The sequence below is a fragment of the Symphalangus syndactylus genome, chromosome 24 (assembly GCF_028878055.3).
Source record: "Symphalangus syndactylus isolate Jambi chromosome 24, NHGRI_mSymSyn1-v2.1_pri, whole genome shotgun sequence".
NCBI lineage: Eukaryota > Metazoa > Chordata > Mammalia > Primates > Hylobatidae > Symphalangus > Symphalangus syndactylus.
Window position 1 is genome coordinate 42,036,398 of NC_072446.2, and position 22,344 is coordinate 42,058,741.

At 50.4% G+C, this 22,344-nt stretch overlaps 1 protein-coding gene across 2 annotated transcripts; it reads right to left on the reverse strand.

The window, feature by feature from the left end:
- Positions 1 to 6,308: 6,308 nt before the first annotated feature.
- Positions 6,309 to 22,103, reverse strand: SLC52A3 (solute carrier family 52 member 3). 2 transcript variants are annotated; one of them, XM_055266049.2, is made up of 6 exons: positions 22,073 to 22,103; positions 14,446 to 14,631; positions 11,353 to 11,970; positions 9,731 to 10,236; positions 7,929 to 8,052; positions 6,309 to 7,468 (listed from the first exon to the last, which is right to left on the reverse strand). In XM_055266049.2, the coding sequence occupies exons 3-6, from the start codon at positions 11,917 to 11,919 to the stop codon at positions 7,256 to 7,258; spliced, it is 1,410 nt and encodes a 469-aa protein (XP_055122024.2). In that variant the 5' UTR covers positions 11,920 to 11,970; positions 14,446 to 14,631; positions 22,073 to 22,103; the 3' UTR covers positions 6,309 to 7,255. The 2 variants fall into 2 exon arrangements, with proteins under 2 accessions (XP_055122024.2, XP_063490220.1); XM_063634150.1 differs by having other exon boundaries at positions 14,446 to 14,628; positions 22,073 to 22,091.
- Between the last annotated feature and the right edge of the window lie 241 nt (positions 22,104 to 22,344).

The window sequence follows — 22,344 nt, forward strand, 5'->3', positions numbered from 1 at the left end:
TCTTTCCTCTGGGCTGCCTTGTGCCCAGTGAAAAGTCAGGGGTTCTATGACTATGAAAGAAACAGGAGAATGGATATTGTGGCAACTAGCAGTGCTATTCACCTTTATTCTCTCAATGGTAATATTTTTCCCCATCAAGAGGAGAAAATTTGTGTCTTACATTCTAACCACTGAACTCTGAGAGAGGACACTGGCCTGTGCCATTCTTTTGAGATGGAGTTTTGCTCTGTCGCCCAGGCTGGAGTGCAGTGGTGTGATCTCAGCTCACTGCAACCTCCACCTCCTGGATTCAAGCAATTCTCAGGCCTCAGCCTCCTGAGTAGCTGGAACTACAGGCGCCTGCCAGCACACCCCCTTTTAGACCATATAGGGTAGCTTCCGACTGTTGCCAGGGCATTTGTGAATTGTCATGCGCTGGTGGGAGTGTCTCTTAGCATGCCAGTATATTATAATTAGCATATATATTATAATGAGCAGTGAGGAGGACCAGAGGTTGCTTTCATCACCGTCTTGGTTTTGGCGGGATCTGGCCAGCTTCTTTACTGCATCCTGTTTTATCAATAAGGTCTTTGTGACCTGTACCTTGTGAAACTAGTCCTGCCTAACTCCTATCTGAGGCTTAGCCTCAGCGGTGGGCGGGGGAGGGCAGGGGGGCGGTTGTTCAGAGTGAACAATTCAAAGTCGGGTCCTCCCTTTTGGAGCTCAGAGACTTGAAGAGCAAGGACCACTGTCAGCACACAACCCCATTTGCAAGGCCGGGGACACACATGCAGACCCACAGGCCATTGCAGAGAGAGTGTTAAAAGGTATAAGTCATACCACGGCCACTGGAAGCGGTGCGCCCTGAGAGGCAGAGGGTTCTCCCTAAGCCAGGGAAGGACAGGGCAGGGCAAGGCAGAGACTGGGCCTGGGGCCAGGATTCCTGAGCTGGGTCTAGATTTGCCCAAATCTAGGGCAGGGCTGACCGGGTCAAGCACAGCAGGGAGCCAGGGTGGGTAGGTCCCCCTGCCACAGGCTTCACTCTTCTGGCTCTGGTTTCCAGGCGTTCCAAAAGCCTCCCAGTGGTCCAGCGCAGTGGCTAACGCCTGTAATCCCAACACTGGGAGGCCTTAGGTGAGCAGATCACTTGAGGCCAGGAGGTCGAGACCAGCCTGACCAACATGTCGAAACCCCGTCTCTACTAAAAATACAAAAATTAGCCAAGCGTGGTGGCAGTACCTGTAATCCCAGCTACTTGGGAGGCGGAGGCAGGAGAACCCAGGAGGTGGAGGTTGCAGTGAGCTGAGATTGTGCCACTGCACTCCAGCCTGGGTGATAGAGTGAGACTGCATCTCAAATAATTAAAATAAAATAAAACAAAAAAGTCTTCCAGAATACACCACCCCAGCAAAATGACAGGAGGGTGTGTCTCCTGGGGACCTCCACTTTGGAGGTTTGAGTGGGCAGCTTTAAGCTGGAACAGTCACTCTTGCTGTGGGTTCTCAGGGCAGAGACTGAGCCCCCACCCTGTCTCCTCACATGCATTTCCTCTCAGCTCCCACCTGTCAGCCCGGGAGAGAGGGAGGGTCATTCTGTCCTTTTCCTGCAGAGTCCCTTTGTTCAGTTGGTGACCAACATCCTGAAAAACATTCTTAGGAGATCAAAAAGAAGAACATTTTGGTCTATGTGGTAGGTTGGCCCAGTGCACCACGCCCAGTGCAGGTCCCTCTTGAAACTACCTTTGCAAAATTATGACTGAGACAGTGAGAGATCTTTTTTTTTTCCTTTGAGACAGAGTTTCGCTCTTGTTGCCCAGGCTGGAGGGCAATGTTGTGTTCTTGGCTCACTGCAACCTCCATCTCCTGGGTTTAAGCCATTCTCCTGCCTCAGCCTCCTGAGTAGCTGGGATTACAGGCACGCGTCACCATGCCCGGCTAATTTTTGTATTTTTAGTAGAGACAGGGTTTCTCCGTGTTGGTCAGGCTGGCCTCGAACTCCCAACCTCAGGTGACCTACCTGCCTCAGCCTCCCAAAGTGCTGGGATTACAGGCGTGAGCCACCGTGGCTGGCCCACAGTAAGAGGTCTGACTTAACCTACTCTATCTTGCTTCTAACCTCCAAGCTGTCCTTGTTCATTCCTGGGCATAAGCTGAACTAACCTTGGGAGAAACTTAGTTTATACTTTAAACAGCCCTTTCCCAAAGCAGACCTCCTTCTTGCCTGGGGACTAAGTTGCCTTTGTAGGACTAACATTAGCCACAAGATTAGAAATTTTGGTTTAGGAATCATGCAGCTGGAGGCTACAAGATTCTGACCCTCCCTAAACTACTCCTAACATCAGTGCTTCAGACATTTTTCAGACCCTGCACTTGAGGGATCAGCTGGCACCACCCATGTCAATAAACTGGCTCATCTGATCTTGTGGCCCCCACCCAGGAACTGATTCAGCTCAAGAAGACAGCTTCAACCTCCCTGTGATTTCATCCCTGACCAATCTGCACTCCTGGTGCACTGGCTTCTCCCCACCCACCAAGTTATCCTTAAAAACTCTTCTCCCCAAATGCTCAGAGAGACTGATTTGAGTAATAAAACTCCAGTCTCCTGCACAGCTGGCTCTGTGTGAATTATTCTTTCTCTATTGCAATTCTCCTGTCTTGATGAATCGGCTCTTGATGAATAGGCAGCCTGCAAAGTGAACCCCTTGGGCGATTACACTCTTTGCCCAGGGTGATGTTATTTCTCTCCAGGATGGCTGCAGTGGCTTCTGAGCCTGCCTGCATCTGGTGTGGTCCCTTTCAATGTCACACAGGCCAAAGCAGCCCTCCATCTCTCCATGATCTTGGCTTCCAAGGTACTCTGTCTGTCTCTCTGGGTCCCCATCCTGGCTTCCATCAGGCCCTGGAATGCATCCTGCTGGCTCTATCCCTTGGCCTTCAAAAGTGCAGTTTCCTCCTTGAAGTCACCTTCTGGCTTACCTCACACTTCTTCCCTCCTACCTGTCCTGAGATACCAGCTTGCAGGGGCATTCTTGGGAAAGCCCACCCCTGGGACTGAGTCTGGAGTTTTGATCTCTCTCTCTCTCTTTTTAATTTTTTTGGAGACGGAGTTTCACTCCTGATACCCAAGCTGGAGTTCAATGGCATGGTCTTGGCTTACCGCAACCTCCGCCTCCCAGGTTCAAGTGATTCTCCTGCCTCAGCCTCCCAAGTAGCTGGGATTACAGGCATGTACCACCATGCCTGGCTAATTTTGTATTTTTAGTAAAGACGGAGTTTCTCCATGTTGATCAGGCTGGTCTCGAACTCCCAACCTCAGGTGATCCACCTGCCTTGGCCTCCTAAAGTGCTGGGATTACAGGTGTAAACCACCACCACATCCAGCCCTGGTCTCATTCTTCAGAGAATTTACCTAGCTGGTCACTTGGTGTCTGTAGGAGCATCATGTGTCTCAGGCCTGCCTTTAAACTGCATTTCAGTTGGGAGTGGGGCGGGGGCAGGCAGAGTGTAGTTTGGGGACATCAAGCGTCTGTGGTGGATCTCCTCCCAGAGTGAGACAGCTTTTTAATGATATTTATTGAGCACTTACTGTTTGCCAGTGCGGTGCCAAGCACTTTGCACATACTAGCTCGGTGCATCCTTACAGCAATCCTAGGGGGGAGGTGCTTTTCTCATCTGCATGTGCTGACAAGGCTGAGAAGAGCTGGGTCTTGCACGGTACCTTAAGGGCTAAAGACCTGCAAGGACGGTGCATGAAAGCAAAACCAGAGAGGTGCCTTTTCCAAATGCCAATGCACCCTCCACTCAGTCCTTGACAAACCACATCAGCATGGATAGCGCCACACTCCACATGCTTTTCTGCATCTCCTTTGTGTGTGTGCACCGTATAATTAATTCTGGGGCAACTTCCTACATCAGTACAGAGAGACTCCTTGATCATTATCCACTCCAACATCCTTCCTGGGAGGGACTGACTGGAAACCCAAATGCCCTTGTAAGGGCAAATACAGAAACTAAAATAATTCTCCCTGGTGCAGAAAAGGGAAAGAAACAGCCCGTTTCCTGTTCTTAAACACTCTAGAGCAAACACTTGAGAAAACTTCTCAATTATTTCTCTGTTCCTTTAAGATATGAGTCTTTTTAAAAGCCAGATGAGCCTCCTGCCAGTTTTACAAGCCAGGAATGTTTCCCCAAGGACCTAGGAGCCATCTCTTTGGAAGGTTAACATCAAGATAGCACCCTTCTCATCCAGTCTCCATGGGTGGATGGGAGCCTAACTTCAGTGCCCGGCTCCAAGTTGCAAAACAATCTATCATCTATCATAAAGATGTGAGTTTATATTTTCTCTGGATAAAGACAACTAGCTAACACAGATGGCCACTCCAATTACCAGGTGAATTCGGGATGGAATAAGTTGCAAATCGTGTTGTGTAGTCATCTGACTTGAGGACTATTTTTTTTTTTTTTTTTTGAGACAGAGTCTTGCTCTGTTGTCCAGGCTGGAGTACAGTGGCGCCATCTCAGCTCACTGCAACCTCTGCCTCTCAGGTTCAAGCAATCCTCCCACCTCAGCCTCCCGAGCTGGGATTACAAACATGCACCACCACACTCGGCTGATTTTTGTATTTTTTGTAGAGATAGGGTTTTGCCATGTTGGCCAAGCTGGTCTCTAACCCCTGACAATTAAGTGATCTGCCCGCCTTGGCCTCCCAAAGTGTTGAGATTACAAGCATGAGCCACCACCTCGGCCCTATTATTCGAGGACATGTATGCAATAGGTAATACCTGCTTGGTTATATAGGGGGGTGAAGTTTATTTCTCTTTGTAATCTCTTTTGTGGATTGCCTGTGATGCTCACTGCAGTCTGGTTTAATGCTTATTTAATAATAAAACTGTTTTCTCTTCTACTTTTGTGGAAAGGTTTTCTGGATCAGATCTTTGTCTCCAACACTTCAAATGTCTTTCTACAGAGGACTGGTTAAATAAATGTGGCATCTCCACACAAGAGAATACTACACAGCCATGACAAAAAACAAGGAGCCTGTTTTCATTGTTGAATGAAAAGTGCAAGGTGCACAACAGTTTACTACTTTTTCTGTAAAAAAGGTCTGAGAAGACTGTATTTGCCATTTGTATAATCTCTGGAAGGGTAAACAGGGAACGATAAAAGTGCTCGTGTGTGTGTGCGTGCATGGGCATGTGTGTGCGTGCGTGTGTGTGTGTGTGTATGCATGTGCGTGTGTGTGCGTGTGTGTGTTAAGAGAAACTGCGCAGATGAGGGAGAGGAAAGGGTTGAAAACTTTTCTCTGTACACCTTATATTTTTTGATTTTTTGAAACACTTGACTGTATTACCCATTCACAATAAATTAACAGGGAAGGGAAGCGTGGTGGTGGCAAGCAAACAAAACCTCTAAAACAAAGTCCCAGGGGCCGGGCGCAGTGGCTAACTCTTATGATCTTAGCACTTTGAGAGGCCAAGGTAGGCAGATTGCCTGAACTCAGGAGTTTGAGACCTGCCTGAGCAACATGATGAGATCTCATCTCTACTGAAAATACAAAAAATATGCTGGGTGTGGTAGCGCGCACCTGTAGTCCCAGCTACTCAGGAGACTGAGAGGCAGGAGAATCACTTAAACCTGGGAGGCAGAGGTTGCAGTGAGCCGGGATCACACCACCGCACTCCAGCCTGAGCAACAGCAGGACTCTGCTTCCAAAAAAAAATTAGCCGGGTGTGGCGGTGGGCACCTGTAATCCTAGCTACTCAGGAGGCTGAGGCAGGAGACTCACTTGAACCTGGGAGGCAGAGGTCGCAGTGACCTGAGATCGCACCACGGCACTCCAGCCTGGGTGACAGAGCAAGACTCCATCTCAAAAAAAAAAAAAAAAAAGCCCCAGAACCACACATCCTCTAAGCACTTGATTCTGTTCATTTCTGAGCTCAGCCTTGAGCTTAGAACCAAGTGAAAACTAATTACACATTTTGGGAGTTCACATTAAACTTCTTCTTTTTAAAATTATTATTTTTGAGTCAGAGTCTTGCTCTGTCACCCAGGCTGGAGGGCAGTGGCACGATCTCAGCTCACTGCAACCTCCACCTCCAGGGCTCAGGCAATTCTCAGCCTCTTCGGTAGCTGGGACTACAGACATATGCCACCATGACCAACAAATTTTTGTATTTTTAGTAGAGATGGGTTTTTGCCATGTTGGCCAGGCTGATCTTGAACTCCTGGCCTCAAGTGATCTGCCCGCCTTGGCCTCCCAAAGTGCTGGGATTACAGGTGTGAGCCACTGTGCCATGCCTGAACTTCTCCTTTGAAGGAAGATCTGAGTGTAAAAGCAGGGAATGTCTTTATTTTAAAAAAATGAAAAACAAAAACTAAAACTAAATAACAATCACTTCTGCCGCCTCCATTTGAGAGAATACTTCCAGGGGTTCTGCGTGTCTGGTCCCCAGCCTGGTTGGGGAGTTCACTTTCAGAGGCTCAGGGATGGGCCTTCCCCAGCCCCACTGGCAAGTCATCTCTCCCTGCTTCCAGGAGGGTACTTACTCTCCAACAAGTGGGCTTTATGGGCCAAGAAGGATGACAGGAAGGGGTGTGTGGGGTACTATGTCCCTCCACACTGAGAATCCGAAAGCCAAGATACCCAAGATTCTACCGCTAGCTGCTTGTCTTGTAGAAACCCCTCTGTGAGACTGAGGGGCAAAGGAGATAGGGCAGGGGCCTGTCTCAACCCTTCTGGCCACTTCTAGGTTGTGCAGACTGCCACTCTTGTTACTACGATGGACTGTCAGATCAGCAGGTGGCCCAGGAGGGCTTGCTTGATGCCGGCTGCTTCTTCCTTTTGTCTCCGTGCCATGCCTGTGAGGTAGTTGGTACTTACTGTAATCCCCATTGCATGCATGAAGAAATAGGCACAGAGAAGCCAAGTGACTTTCCCAAAGTCACATAGCCTGAAGGGACAGCTCGCCCTCCCAGCTGTTTCCCTTCTGACACCCTTGGGCCTGCCTCCAGCTAGATGCTGCAAATCAGTCCTCTCTTGAGAGTCAAAGCAAAGGAGATCTGAACTGGTAGTCACAGGTACTGTGACACAGAGTTGGGGATAGAACTGCATCTTGCATTTCCAGGTCCCATCTTCCCCACAGTCCCTAGTGGGCACTTGCGTTCATGATTCAATTACTCAGGCTCTGCCTCCCTGTTCCTGCCACTTGCTCTGTGACCTTGCCTCTCTGGACCCCAGTTCCGTCCGTTAGCGATGGGGGCGGGGTTGGTGGCCTGCCTAGGCGGGACAGTGCAGATTGCAGAAGTCAGCAGACGAGAAGAGCCGCAGCACGTTGACCAGAGGGAACATGAGCAGCGCTCCAAGCAGCGAGCCCAGCTGCACCGCCGCCCCGCACCACAAGAGGGCGCTGCGGCTGAGGTCGCGCAGGATCACGCCCAGCATCACCTTGACGTAACTGAGGCAGCCGCTGAAAAGCACCCACGAGGCCACCTGCGGGGACGGGAGGGAAGAGATGCAGAGTGACGGGGCTTGCGGGGCGAGCGCCAGGGCAAAGAACTCTCACAGGGCTCAGGGAAACCCATGGAATACTCTCTAGGTGCAAGGAGAGCCTTCTGGGAGTGATCCTGCAGGGCTGACGGGTCCCATGAGTTGACCGCCGGGGGCAAAGGAGAATCCAATGGCTTTTCTGGGTTCATGTGCCCATGATCAAGTCAAGGGCCCTTGAGAGAAGGCCACTGCTGAGGTACACATGGTGGGAAGAGGCCTACCAGTCACCTCGATTCCCTAAGCCTCCACTCCCAAATGAGGAAGGGGCACTTCTCCCACCTGGGCTTCCCGGGAGAGCCCCACAGACTCTGCTCGCGGGAAAGGCTGCTTCCAGGCTCTCCCAGGCCTTGGCTAGGAGGTGAGGGGTACAGAGCGGGAGCAGCCCCACCGGCCGGATACTCACAATGAGGACTTCCCCACCCCAGTGGCCCTGCAAGAGGGGGCAGGGGCTCATCACCGCCATGGCCATGTTGTAGCCCCCGAAGCAGGTCCCAAGCACGGAGAGGACCCCCAGGAACAGCAGAGACCTAGAGGAAAGTGGGGGAGGTGAGTGGAGGTGAGAAGCCTGACCTCTGACCCCCACCCCCCTGGGTGCCATGTGGATGGCCAGTGTCTCCAGAGTTAGTTTAGACCCATGTGGAAAATTCCAGGTTGCCTGGCTCAAGTGGGTCAGGGAGGCTCCTGAGCGGGCAGGGCTGGCCTGAGTCATCCCCAGCATTAACGGCAGGGCCTGGCATCCCAGCAAGAAATACAGAATGGACTCTGGCACCGGATGGTCCTGGTTCAAATCCCAGTTCTACTGTTTAAGCTGAGACTGGTCGCTGAGCCTCCAAATCGGAGTTTTGCAAGGCTGCGTGACTTCCAGGAGCAGAGCATGCAGGGCCTGGCTCAGCTGTGGGCCCACCTGGTGTTTACCTGCTGCCATTTCGTCCTGCAACACACCCTCAGCCTCAGCCAGGAAGCTGGGCTGAAGTGAAGATGGCTGGATCGGGCATTGGCACAGTAGGGTTTGCTGTGCCTCCTCAGAGGACCCCTCCCCATCTGGCTTCAGCTACCTGCCTCTGCAATGTGGAGTTTGCTGATCTCCAGGGGTCCTGGCAGTTGGCTTGTTGCTGCTAGGAGCATCTCTCTACAGGTGGCCTTCCATGCAAACCTACATCTGGGACCAATGTCCTTCTTCAGAGGTCCTTGTCCCTGGGATCCCAATTTCCAGAACCCCAAGACTGGTCCACACCCTGGGTAAAAACAGACAGAGTTCTGCCTATACCCTTAAAGACTCTTTCTGCTCCAAGATTCTTGGATTCCATGACTTAGATTCTGTAATTCTAATATTTGGGGTTTCTTGGATTTGCAGGTCTGGGCCTTTGGTCCTGCTTCCCTCAAATCCTCCATCCTCTTTCCAGTTTCTAGGTCCCAAGGTAGAAAATCCAGCTTCCTGGCAAGCTTTCTGTCAAGCTCTTCTGTCCTCACTGTCCTCCTTCTGGGCTGGGAGAGTGGGTGTAAGCAGGCCAGGGAGGGCAGGCAGGCCAGCGTGGATACGAGGCTGTAGGACCTACCTCAAATGTCAAGATCCCGAGGTGGTATTTCTCCCACAGGGGTCTGAAGCCCCTGCCTCAGAACCATCTGGGTTCCTTACTAAAAATTGAAATCTCAGGTCCCAGTCTAGGCTGGTTCAATCTGCATTTTATCAACTTGCCCAGCCATTCTTCTAGAACTGTGGCTCTAAGGGAACCAGCAGGAGGTTAGAGGCAGGAAGGCAGGGCCAAAATCCTGGGAATTAGACCAGGTCAAGCTCTTTCTCCAAGCCTCAGGGTTTTCCCCTTATAAATGGGAACCCTAGTGGCTGTCTGCCCCTCCTCATGGACTGATCACAGTGATGTGACTGTCCACTTAGGCTGGACCTGCCACGTGCCAGGCACCGTTCCAAGAGCTTTATAGAATCAGCTCATATCATGCTTCCAGCAGTCCTAGGAGGTGGAACTGTTACTACTCCCATTTTCCAATAAATATCCCTGAGGCACAGAGAACTGAAGTGACTTGTCTTACACACAGCTGACAAGTGGCAGAGCTGGGATTTGGACCGGGGTGCTCCCAAAACATGTTCTTAACCACTACATGTACAGCCCAGTAGGTGCGTTTGGAATTCTGGGTTCTGAAATGAAGTGTTCCCCCACTAGGATTCCCTAGGACCAGATGAGGGCACACCTGTTAGGCAGGAACATGGAGACCAACGAGGCAAGAGGGTTGGCCACAATGCTGAGGGTGGCGGCCAGGTGGTAGGCAACTGGCCCATAGGACAGGCAGGAGTAGGTCTGCACAGAGGGCAGCACGCCGTTGGTGAGCGCGTTGACGAAGGCCACCAGGGTATAGATGAAGGCCAAGTGGGCCGGGCAGCAGGGGGCTGCTTTCTCCTCTAGATGCCCCTGGCCCTGGCTGCTGTCCACCGTGCCTGCAGGACCCAAGTCATTCTCTTCCCGTGGCCGGATGGAGTGGAGGGTGACCTGGTCGTTGAGGAGGTCTTCCACGGAAGCCTCCCAGCACCTGGGTTGACGCTGGAGGACAAAGAACGCCACGAGGCAGCAGGCCATCATGATGGATAGCAGGAGGAAGAAGACTAGGGGTGAGAAGTGGGCGGGGAGGTAGCGGCTCTCCAGGTGGGACAGGGGTGCTTCCATTCCGGGGAGGGCAGACACCAAAGCTCTGGGAACTCCCTGCAAGGGACAAGACAGGTCAGTCAGATCCCTAGTCAGGGGAGGGGATCAGACTGCAGAACAATCATGACAGTGATAATACAGAATACAGATCACCTGTTATTATTAATAGATAATTAATAAATAAACATAACTAATAAAGTGGCAATAATGACTGCTCATACTGACTGCCCACGGAGCACAGGCACTGTGCATGGATAAGCCCCTGTGCCTCCTAACAGGCCTGTGCAGTGGGGACCATCATCCCCAATTTTAGAGGGAACTGACGTATCAGAATGCTTTGTCCCTTACCTGAGGGTCACAGGGAGAATGTGGCAAAGCCAGACTCCACCTGGTGCTTTCTGACTTGGAAGCTGCACCTTTTATAACTCTGCTACCCCGCAGCAGTGGCAACCACAAACATGTTCAGAGGAGGAGCTAGCTGGAGACTGAGCAGGGGAGCCGCCCACCTAAGGGGAGAATCCCCTACCTAAAGAAGAACACTGCTCCACCCACCGTCTAGGAAACAAGGGCCCTCAGGACATGCCATCCCAAAATATGACTGTAGGAGGCCAGAATATGCCACCCCAAAATTGACCTATTGGCATATTATTTATTTCTAGCTGGTTATTTTGAAAAATTGCAGGCTAAGGAGTAGCTCTGAAAAGTTGCCATTTTGTAAGGTAAGTTTACATCTAAAGGAAATTTTTATTAGTAAAGCTATCTTATCTGTACCAAGAAGAGGTATCTGAACCACAAAGAGAAATGTGACGGCCTTTATCACCTGAGGAACTTTTATTTGCATAGCAGTGCAATGTTTATTCACCATAAGTTTCCTGCCTTCACCCTCCCATAATTTGTCTCCACCATCCTGCGGTAGCCCCAAGCCCCTATTCCCTTTTGTAGCTCAGGATGCTATATAAGCATCTGGCCTTTTTTTGAGTCTCGTATTTTTGGGGGACTCCCATGCATATGTATGTAAGTAATTAAATGAGTTTCCTGCTGTTGATCTGGCTTATGTCAGTTTAACTCGTAGACTGACCAAAGAACCTAGAAGGATGGAGGGGAGCAGATTTTCCCTCCCCTACATTTGTGATCAAGCCAAGTGCTGAGATGGCTCTGGGTGATGCTGGGTACCTGTGCGATGTCAGTCTCCCCTGTGGGTACAGGGCTTGGTAAGCTGTCTGATATCTCAGTGACATTGACGCAGGTAGTGAGACCTGAGCCCTGGGCAAGAGCCACCACGGCAGGCAAGAGGCCGCTGAGTCCTTCACCCACAAAGAAGGTGGTGAGGTAGTAGGTGGGCAGCCGGCTCATGAATGGCAGGAAGGTCACCGAAGAGGTGCAGTCCACCAGGGCCAGGAAGAAGGTGAGGACCAAGAAGGCGATGCTGTGATGGCCGTCCAGCACCCAGGAGGTCATATTCCAGAGGAAGGCAAAGATGATGCAGGTGATGGTTCCCACGCCCAGCAGGGTGAAGATGATGGGCACTTCGGAAAGGCAGCTGGGCCGGAAGCGATGGAGCAGGGTGACCAGGAGGGGCCCAATGTTGGCCAGCTGGATGACCACCGTGAGGTAGGAGGGCAGGTACCAGCCCTCGGGCAGCTCCATCACCAGCAGGGGCAGCTCTACCCAGAGCCCATTGATGGTCACCCAGGAGCCCATCCCGAAGATGCAGACCAGCAGGTGCATCAGGAAGGCCATGGCGGTATCTGCCCTGGGCCAGAGGCTTCCCCAGATCAGCCTGCAGCAGAGCTGGCAGAGAAGGACACCAGGTGAGTAATTTCAACTTCACCACCTAGCAAGATGCTGGGACCTGGGGCCCAGGGTTTTCTCTTATTACTCCCTTTCCTGCGAACAAGCTGGCTTTTTTGTTTCTTTGAGACATAGTTTCGGTCTTTTAGCCAGGGCTGGAGTGCAATGGGATGATCTCGGCTCAGTGACCTTCTGCCTCCTGGGCTCAAGTGATTCTACTGCCTCAGTTTCCTGAATAGCTGGGATTACAGGCGCATGCCACCATGCCAGCTAATTTTGTATTTTTAGTGGAAACAGGGTTTCACCATGTTGGTCAGGCTGGTCTCGAACTCCTGGCCTCAGGTGATCTGCCTGCCTCGGCCTCCCAAAGTGCTGGGATTACAGGTGTGAGCCACCACGCCTGGCCCAAGCTGGCTTTTTATTAGCAGAAAACAAGGGAAGCCTTTCCTAACCATGATTCATGAAAGAAAAGTTCAATCCAACATACAAAAGCAAACAAAGCAGCTTCTGCAAAAGATACCAACAGCAAGGTCAAAAGTTAAATGAAAACATGGGGAAAATATTTGCCGTATAAATCACAGACAAAGGGCTCATCTTCCTTGTCAGGCCTCTGAGCGTAAGCCTACACGTATACATCCAGATGGCCTGAAGAAACTGAAGAATCACAAAAGAAGTAAAAATGGCCGGTTCCTGCCTTAACTGATAATATTACCTTGTGAAATTCCTTCTCCTGGCTCAGAAGCTCCCCCACTGAGCACCTTGTGACCCCTGCCCCTGCCCGCCAGAGAACAACCCCCTTTGACTGTAATTTTCCACTACCTACCCAAATCCTATAAAAGTGCCCCACCCCTATCTCCCTTCGCTGACTCTCTTTTTGGACTCAGCCCGCCTGCACCCAGGTGAAATAAACAGCCTTGTTGCTCACACAAAGCCTGTTTGGTGGTCTCTTCACACGGACGTGCGTGACATTCCTAATATATAAAGAGTTTTTAAAAATCAAGAACAAAGAGATCCCATATAGAAGAGGGCCAAGGATAGGAACAATTCAGAGAAAAAGGTACAAATAAGCTTTAAACACATGAAAATATTATCACCTTCATTCACAATAGGAAAACTACTCCAAGTGCCATTTCTCACCATGAGATTGTCCCAAAGCCTGACAAAATGACTCATGTACAAAGTTATTATAGATTGCGATCTTGTTGGTAATAGCAAGTTATGGAAAATTTTCTCCTGGGTGGCTACCGACAAAGAGGGGGCTAATTAAAGGGACCTGCTGGAATACCACATACCTGTTTAAAGGAATCAGGAATAAGGAAAGCGGATCTTGGTGACTGATAAGGAAAGGTCTCCAGGCTATAATGATAATCTTGAAACAAAATCAAGGCAAGTAAATGGAACTAGGAAAAGGTGTACTGCCTTTTGGTCATAGAAGAGGAGGAAAAACATGTTTTCTTTGCTTGTACTTGCACAAAGCAACCCTTGAAGGACACACAGGGACTGCAGTGATGTTGGTGATGCCTCTGTATATCTTTTTTTTTTTTTTTTTTTTTGAGACAGAGTCTTACTCCGTCACCAGGCTGGAGTGAAGTGGCACAATCTCAGCTCACTGCAACCTCTACCTCCTGGGTTCAAGTGATTCTCCTGCCTCAGCCTCCCAAGTAGCTGGGATTACAGGCACCCACCACCACGCCCGGCTAATTTTTTGTATTTTTAGTAGAGACGGGGTTTCTCCGTGTTAGCCAGGATGGTCTCAATCTCCTGATCTTGTGATCCACCCTCCTTAGCCTCCCAAAGTGCTGGGATTACAGGTGTGAGCCACTGCACCCGGCCCTGCCTCTGTATATCTTTTAATAAGAGTTTTGATTTGTGAACCATGTAAACATATTATCTGATGCAAATATATGGTTACCTGAAATAAAATTTCAATCTGGCTTTTTTTCCTCCTGAAATTATATCACTCTCTAGGTGGCCTTTGGAGACCACTTCCTCCAGCCCTCCAGAACCATTCTGCCATCTGTTTACCCCTTTGCCAGCTACCAGTGGCAGCCCACCTGTGCTGTTACTAACAGCTTTCTTCTATCTATCCTTAGTCTGAGCAGTAATATGGGAGATGCCAGGAGTGAGGCTCTGGAGCCAGCTGTTTGAGTTTGACCCTGGCTCTGCTGCTTACAATCTGGGTGACCATGGGCAAGTGGCTTTGCCTCTCTCTGCCTCATCTCCTCATCTGTAAGTAGGGGATAGTGATAGTATGAACTCCGTGGTTTGTAATGAGATATAAGGATGCTGGTGAGTTTATGCTGTTTCCAACAGTCCCAGCATACGGTAAGCACCACTAAGGGTTACTGATCATTATCGTGAAATGGCAGGTTTGGTGACATTGTTATTTTTGTCTAATTCACATGAGAATTAATACATGACTATGAAAATTTAAAAAGGGAAAAGATTCCCCCACTAGGTATCAACTGAACTCACCAGTGGTATATGCACCTTTTTGTAGAGACACGTCAACTGGGCCAATTTCCACGTTTTGTAGATGGGAGACGAGGTCCGAAGGGGCAGAGGGGCTCTCCTGGGATCTGGACTGGGTCCTCTGCAGCAAGCGGCCTGTCCAGGATTCCTCAGTTCACACTGCAGTCTTTAACTCCATACTCCTTCCTTCTAGTACAAAGCAGGAGTGTCAGTTGTGGCCACGCCTCACCCAGGAAACTCCTGAATCCTGGCAGCTCCTCCCCACGGTTGCCACACACGGAATTCCCTCACAGGGCTGGGACTTCCTTCCTTATACCTTCACGGAGCGAACCCAATGCTCGGTTGCCTTTCTGGTCACCTCCTTTTCCTCTCTGGGAGGAGCCACTCCTGGGGTGTAACGCAGTCAGATCCCCTAGCAGTCCCACTCCGCCCCCTCCCTTCTGGGGGCCTTGGACTCCGTTCCCTCCCCCAGGAAGCTGACTTGACTAATAGCACAGGCGAGGCCCACTCCAGGCGTGCCAAGAGGACCCAAGGAGGGAGGGGAAGCTCCCAGACAGCAGTGGCACACCTTTGCCTGTGCTGTCCTCCCAGCCTGGAGCACCAGCCCCCTCTGCTGTCCACATCCAAGCTTCCTACAAGATCCCGTCCTCCAGGAGACCTCTGGCTGCCTCGCCTTCTCAGGTGTCCTCACCAGGGCCCATGACCCCTTCATTTCAGTTTGTTCTTGTGTGGGTGCATGCAGGCACATACCTTGAGACTGAAGCTTTTTGAGGGCAGGGACTGCTTGGGAATCCGACATTTTGAAGGTGGAAGGGCCTTTCTCAATGACTTAGCTTAGGATTTGTAAATTGTTAACTCACTGGCCACTGCCAGACAGCAGATATATTTGGTTTGCCCAGTGTGTTTAACAATTTGTTACTGTAATCAGCAATGGAGGGGATGGCAAGCAACCTTCAACATTTCTGGCTTCTCAGGAATATTTTGGAAGAAGTGGCCACACCCACTTCGGCCTCTTTCTCTGTTCTAGACTCAGGCCATCTTGGAGCTCTCCCCTGCGGTAGCATCTGGAACCAGTTACCTGGGTTCAAATCCCAGCTTCAACCCTTACAAGCTGAGCAAGTGACTTAACCTCCTGTGCTTCAGAGTCTTCTCTTGCAAAACAGGTAGGCTGTCAGTACCAACATCAGAATTGTTGCTAGGAACATGCAAAGTGCTAAAACTGTGCCTGCCACATAGTAAGGGCTCAATGAACCATCATTATAAGATTACTATTTCAGCAAACATATCAGTTGCATTCAAAAACATGTAGTTATCAGCCACGCGTGGTGGCTCACGTCTGTAATCCCAGCACTTTGGGAGGCTGAGGCGGGCGGATCCCTTGAGGTCAGGAGTTTGAGACCAGCCTGGCCAACATGGCGAAACCCCGCCTCTACTAAAAATACAAAAATTAGCCAAGCGTGGTGGCACACACCTGTAATCCCAACTACTCGGGAGGCTGAGGCCGGAGAATCGCTCCAACCCGGGAGGTGGAGGTTGCAGTGAGCCGAGATTGTGCCACTGCACTCCAGCCTGGGCAACAGAGTGAGACTCCATCTTAAAAAAGAAAAAATAAAAAAAGAGACCCAGTTTTTTTTAGGCAAATGGCCACCCAACTAAAGGACTACATTTCCCAGCCTTCCTTGTAGCTGCACATGGCCATGTCATCAAGCACAGGCCAATGGATTCAAATACGACTTTGAGTAGTCTCCTTGGCCCATTTCCTGTATAGAAAAAAAAGTGCAGCTCGTTGCCAGCGCTCATTTAATTTTATGTAAACATGCTATTTGAGGCTGAAGCAAATCTGACTGATTCTGACTGCTGTTTTTTGTTTTTTTTTTTTGAAACAGAGTCTTACTGTGTAGCCCAGGCTGGACTACAGTGGCTTGATCTCGGCTCACAGCAACCTCCGCCTCCCGAGTTTAAGCAGTTCTCGTGCCTCAGTCTCCTTAGTAGCTGGGATTACAGACGTGCACCACCATGTCCGGCTAATTTTTTGTATTTCTTAGTAGAGACGGGGTTTCTCCATGTTGCCCAGGCTGGTCTTGAACTCCTGGGCTCAAGTGATCCCCACGCCTCAGCCTCCCAGAGTGCTGGGATTGCAGGCGTGAGCCACCACGCCCAACCCTAAATCTGACTGATTTTCAGTGTGAAAATAACATATAAAAACTGTTTTTGGAGTTATTTCTAACCAGAACTAACATCAGACTCATCTATTTCAGAAAAACTGGATTCATCAAATGAATCTCTGGCCAACAACTGTTCAAGAACAATGTCAACATCACACGTAGGAATGCTAGGATTTGCTATTTTCAGGGATCGAGAATTACTTTGTTTTGTAAATGGAAATACCACGACTAAAACCAGAATGCTATAGAGTGATGTCTTTTGTTTCCAAAGTCAATATACTACAGCAAGGCACAAATAATAATAAAAGCGAGGTATTTTGTGACAAAGTTATCTTGGGGTAAACGCTGTAGTCACAAGTGGGTATTCCTTCTGGCAAACAGAGAAAGAGTTAACAATAAGGGAGTGTGCCCTTCTGCTCTTCCTCCATTTGGCTGTCTGGAATCAGATGTGATGGCCAGAACTCCAGCAACAATTTTGTGCTATGAGGCATGTGGTGGGGGTTAGATGCATACTAGGCTCCTTTGGGATTTTGTGGCAGAGAGCACCCGTACCAGCCCTGTTTTGCCTGTGTTGAACTGTTTTGTTTGTTTGTTTAATGTTGTTGTTAAATTGTAAACAAACTTCTATGTTGTTTAAGTCACTCTTATTTTATATACAACAAAAATACGCAGAGGCTGGGCGCAGTGGCTCACTCGTATAATTCCAGCACTTTGGGAGGCTGATGCTGGCAGATCACTTGAGGTCAGGAGTTCAAGACCAGCCTCCAACTGGTCAATGTGGTAAAACCCTGTCTCTACCAAAAATACAAAAAATTAGCCAGGTATGGTGGCGGGCGCCTGTAATTCCAGCTACTTGGGAGGCTGAAGCAGGAGAATTGCTTGAACTCGGGATGTGGAGGTTGTAGTGAGCCAAGAGCATGCCAATGCACTCTAGCCTGGGCGACAAAGCAAGACTCTTGTCTCAAAAAACAAAAAGAAACAAACAAACAAAAACTACTCCATACTAAGTGCACAGAGATACACGTTCCAGGATATATATTGACAGATTATAGTAACCAAAAACTAATGGATACATTTATCTCCTTTACCACCTACTTTCTGACTCTGAAACTTAGGTCCTGTCCCAACCAGGATTTGATCAAAAATCAAAATTTAACAAAAGTAGTTGTTTAGACACTTGGGGGCAAATGTCTTGCAGAGAGATGAAAAAAAAAAAGGAGAAGAGAGAAAGAGGGAGGAACAGAGGAACAAAGAATCCTCCATATAGAATTTGGTATCAAAAGCATAAATTGAGACCAAAAGTCATTTCATATATCGTAACTCTAATTCATAAAGGAGTTAAAACTGTAGTTACTATCTGTATTCTGAATATTTCCCGAAATAGCCTCAGACATTCCAGGAGAAATGGACAGAAGCACAGTCCAGCAGTACAGGCCTGACTCACCCTTCCAGGTCAAGACAGCAGACGAAGGTGCAAAATAAACAAGGATATAGCAAAAGCAATAAATGATATACCTAGTAAAGAGGGCTAAGTCAGTAGTTAAGGGGAGCAGGTGAATTTGCAGATGATGGTGACCTTTGCCATATGAAAAGCTATTAAACTAATGAGAGTGTCCAGTTAAACATTTACAAACATCAGTAGCTTTCCCACAGAGGGCTGGATGGGGAGATGAGGGCAGACAGGGTAGAAGGAGTCTGACTTTCTTGTATGTTCAACAACTCCTAAGCACTCAACGCCTAAATCCCTGCTCCCCACAAAGACGAATTCTCTGGTTCTGACCCAGGTGCTGCCACAGCTGTGTCACTTGAGGGATGGGATTTGGCTCTGGGGGTCTCTTTCCTTGTCTGGAAACCAGGCACGGTGGGGGTGTGTCCCCACATGACCCATCTGCCCTATGACCCTGGCCCGCTCCCAAATTATCTCCTTCCTCAAAAGTGAGGTGTGCTTTTGGGCCTCCGGGACACAGTGAAGAACAGTCATCAATGACAACGAAGGGGATGTCTTAAGCAGAGGGAACTACATGTGCAAAAAGGCCCCAGAGAAAAGGAGAGACTCTGAATGGCTGGTGTTCGGAATGTGTTGGGATACTTTTAAAAGATGCGTATCTGTATTTTCTGTTTGTTGTTGTTGTTGTTGTTGTTTGTTTGTTTTACAGTGACCTTGCAGTTCTTGTTTATGTATTTTAACCAATATTTCTTGGGCACCAACTGTGTGCTCAACCACAATCCCTGCTCTCAGGAAGGTGGAGGAAGCAGTCACGAAGCAGAATAAAAAGCAGAAACATAGAGCAAGTCAGATGGTGGCAAGGATTCCGGAGGAAAGCAAAGCTCCTGAACGGGGAATGTACAGCTGTCAAGGAGAGGACATGAAGGGAGTGTGGGAGTGAGCTGTCTGCGGAAAGCATGGTCCAGGGGAGAAAACAGCAAGTGAAAAGGCCCTGGGGTGCGGCCACACCTGCTCTGTCCCAGAAGTGGATTTTGCTGTTCAAAGGACAGCTAGGAGGCCAGTGTGGCTGCAGCAGCGGGAGCGAGGTGGGAGGGGAGGAGACAGGGCAGGTCCCCTATGGCCCTGTGGTGACAGCTTGGGTGTTTTCTCTAGAGCAAAAATCTCCGTGAGTGGGCAGAGGAGACCAGCTCTAATCTAGTTTTTAAGAGGATCGTGCTGGCTGTTGTGAGGAGAAACATGAGGCACCAGGGAGGAAGCAGGAGTAAACCTTCGGAGGGTTAGGAAGCTGTAGCAAAGGGGCTAACAATCACCATGACAACAGAGACCGCCATAGCTGCCACTCATCAGCTACTTATTGTGCCAGACCCTGTGCTAAGCTCTTTGAACACATTACCTGTCAAATCTTGTTCCACAATCCTGAGGCTGGCATTATGATTATCTCCATTTTACAGATGAGGAAACTGAGGTTTAGAAAGGGAAATACATTTGCCTAGGGTCATACAGCTGGGAGCTGAGATTTACATCCAGACATGCTTGACTGTGGACCCAGCCCTGAGAAAGGCCTCAGGGTGAAGGGGTTCTGAAGGGGCCATGAGGGCCAAGCTGAGCAGGATCTCTTTCTGCTCACAGATGGCCTCCCGAGACTTGGGCCAGAGAAAGAGAGAAATGGGGGACAGGTTCAGGAGAAGCTGAGAGAGGCTCTGAGACATATCTGCTTCCCAAGGATCCAGGACCCCTTCTGTGATCACCAGGGACCAGAAACCTAAGGCTTCACATGAGACAATTAAGATGCCCAATGGGTGGGCGACAGAGAAGCTAGAAGGATCAGTTCCAGGCAAAGGTTTCTCTTTTGCATTCATGCATCAGAAGCTGTGAGCCCCCAGCGCAAGAGAGTGAAGAGAGTTGGGAGTGGGGTTCTGACCAGGGCCAGTGCACCCTCATTGTGTGGGCTGGGCCATCTCCTCCAGGGAGCTCAGGCAGCTTCCACCCCACTCACTGCCTCCAGCTCCCCTCCGCATTCTCCTGCCCTCTGCTTTCCTCTATCAAAGTATTACTGACACCAGCTCAGTTACGGGAGTTTATCTGTGTCTATCTGTTGAGCGCTGGTCTCTCCCATGGGAGTGTAATCTTCATGTGAGCGGGGGCTTGTCCTCTCCCCCAGTGCACAGGTGACCATCTGGCTTGCCACGGGCTGGGCCACCTGAGCTCCTGGCACCATGGCTGGGTTCTCGCTCTGCAGGGATAATCTGCCAGCTGGTAGGCACCTAGCCCTGTGGGCCAGACTGGAGGAAACCCGCCTCAGCTATGAGGGTTGTGTTGGCCAGGGTGACCCCTGGGGCAGTGCCAGGTGGCAGCCTGACACTGGATACATCTCGCTCCTGGGCAAGGGTCTGAGCCAATGCTTTCCTGGGTTCCAGGCTCCTGGAGAACTTAGTGAGGCCTGTAGGCGTCTACCTAGGGCCTGGCCTCACCCTCATCAGAGTGCGTAGGAATGGATTGACTTTGAGCCCATGAAGAAGGGAGGCTGAGAGGTCAAAACCACAAAATCCAAACGGAGAGATGGGGAGATGAAGAGGAGTGAGAGAGAAGAGACTGAGACAAAGAGACAGAAAGAACCAAAAGCTAGAAGCAGAAATGGGGAAAAAGGACAACAGAGGCACAGAGACGAGGAAAAACAGGAAGCTGCGGCTCAGAGGGAGGCAAGGAGGTGCCAGGAGGCAGGAGGCAGCTGGGGCGCTGGGAGCCTGGGCCCAGCTCAGCGACCCTCACTGCTCACAGCTACATGTAGCAGAAGGTCATCTCTACCTCTTGTTGCTGGGACCTCAGAGTTCCCCTGGAACTCATCCCAACTCAATGTCCCTATTGCACAGGTGGGGAAACCAAGGCCCAGGGAGGAGATAGTGCTTCCCCAAACCCTGCCCCACCCCTGATCTCAGGCTGTGGCAGACATCCAGGCCTGTGCTCACCGGCTGTGCAACCTCAGGTCAGCTGCTCACCCTCTCTAGGCCTTGGTTTCTCCATCTGTGAAAGGGTCTGGGAATGCCCAGCCTTTCTGGGCTCAGCAGACCAAGAAAAAGGGAATGAGATAACAGGCGCTCAGGCTGGCCAGCAGAAGGGGACTGTGAGTTCTCTTCCCCCTTCTCCTCCCTCCCAAGGTCAGGCAGGGCTTCAGGCCTCCCATGGGGCTGACCTTGGTGGAGCAGCCTCCCCCAGGCCAGTTCCCCTCCCCTCCACGTCCATCCCAACTCCCAGCCTACTTCCCAGGCTCCTGCGACTTCAGCCTGGTCAAGTTATTCGGAGATAGCATGGAGATGGCCGTGGGTAAAGTCAGTGGGGGCCCAGTCTTTTTGTTTTTTTTAGACAGGATTTGGCTCTGTCACCCAGGCTGAAGTGCTGTGGCATAATCTGAGCTCACTGCAGCCCCAACCTCCCTGGCTCATGCAATTCTCCCACATCAGTCTCTGAGTAGCTGGGACTATTAACCCATGCCACCACGTCCGACCTGGGTAATTTTTGTATTTTTTGTACAGATGGAGTTTCGCCATGTTGCCCAGGCTGATCTTGAACTCCCTGAGCTCAAGGGATTCACCTGCCTCAGCCTCCAAAGTGCTGGGATTACAGGCGTGAGCCATGACACCCAGCATGGGCCCAGCCTTTTGGTCTGGAGGCACCAGGGGTCTGGAATTGACCTGGCTGGCTCAGCCTGTCCCGACTCCACATGCCAGCTGAGGAGGAAACCTTTCTTCCCTCCTATCTCTTTGATCTCTTACCTGGCTGGCTCAGCCTGTCCGGACTCCAACATGCCAGCTGAGGAGGAAACCTTTCTTCCCTCCTGTCTCTTTGGACTCTCCCGACATGGCAGCCTGAAACTAGGGGAAAGGCCATGGGACACCTGCGGGCTCCAGATAAGTGCCCCTGCCACATCCCGGTCAGCGTCCTGTGCTCCTGGCTAGCAGCTGGCCTTGGTAGCTGCAGCTGCACCCTCACAGGCCTGAGCCGCCCCGCTCTGCCCACTTACCTGCTGGTCCAGTTCCCCAGCCACTCTGCATGGGAGGGGCCAGAGGCAGCTCGTTTTGTATAAAGCTGTCCCCGCCCAGAGCTCGGGGAAAGGCAGGCGGTGGGTGGGTGTGGCTCCCAGCAAGACCAAGAGCCTACTATGTGTCTCTAATCTGCCCTACAGCCCAGCTAGGAGGAGGATCCGGATGGTAGAACTGTACAATAAAGGGCTTGCTTTATTGAGGCTCTCTGCCATCCAGATTTCATGAGGGTTGATCCCCAGTTGACAAAAGC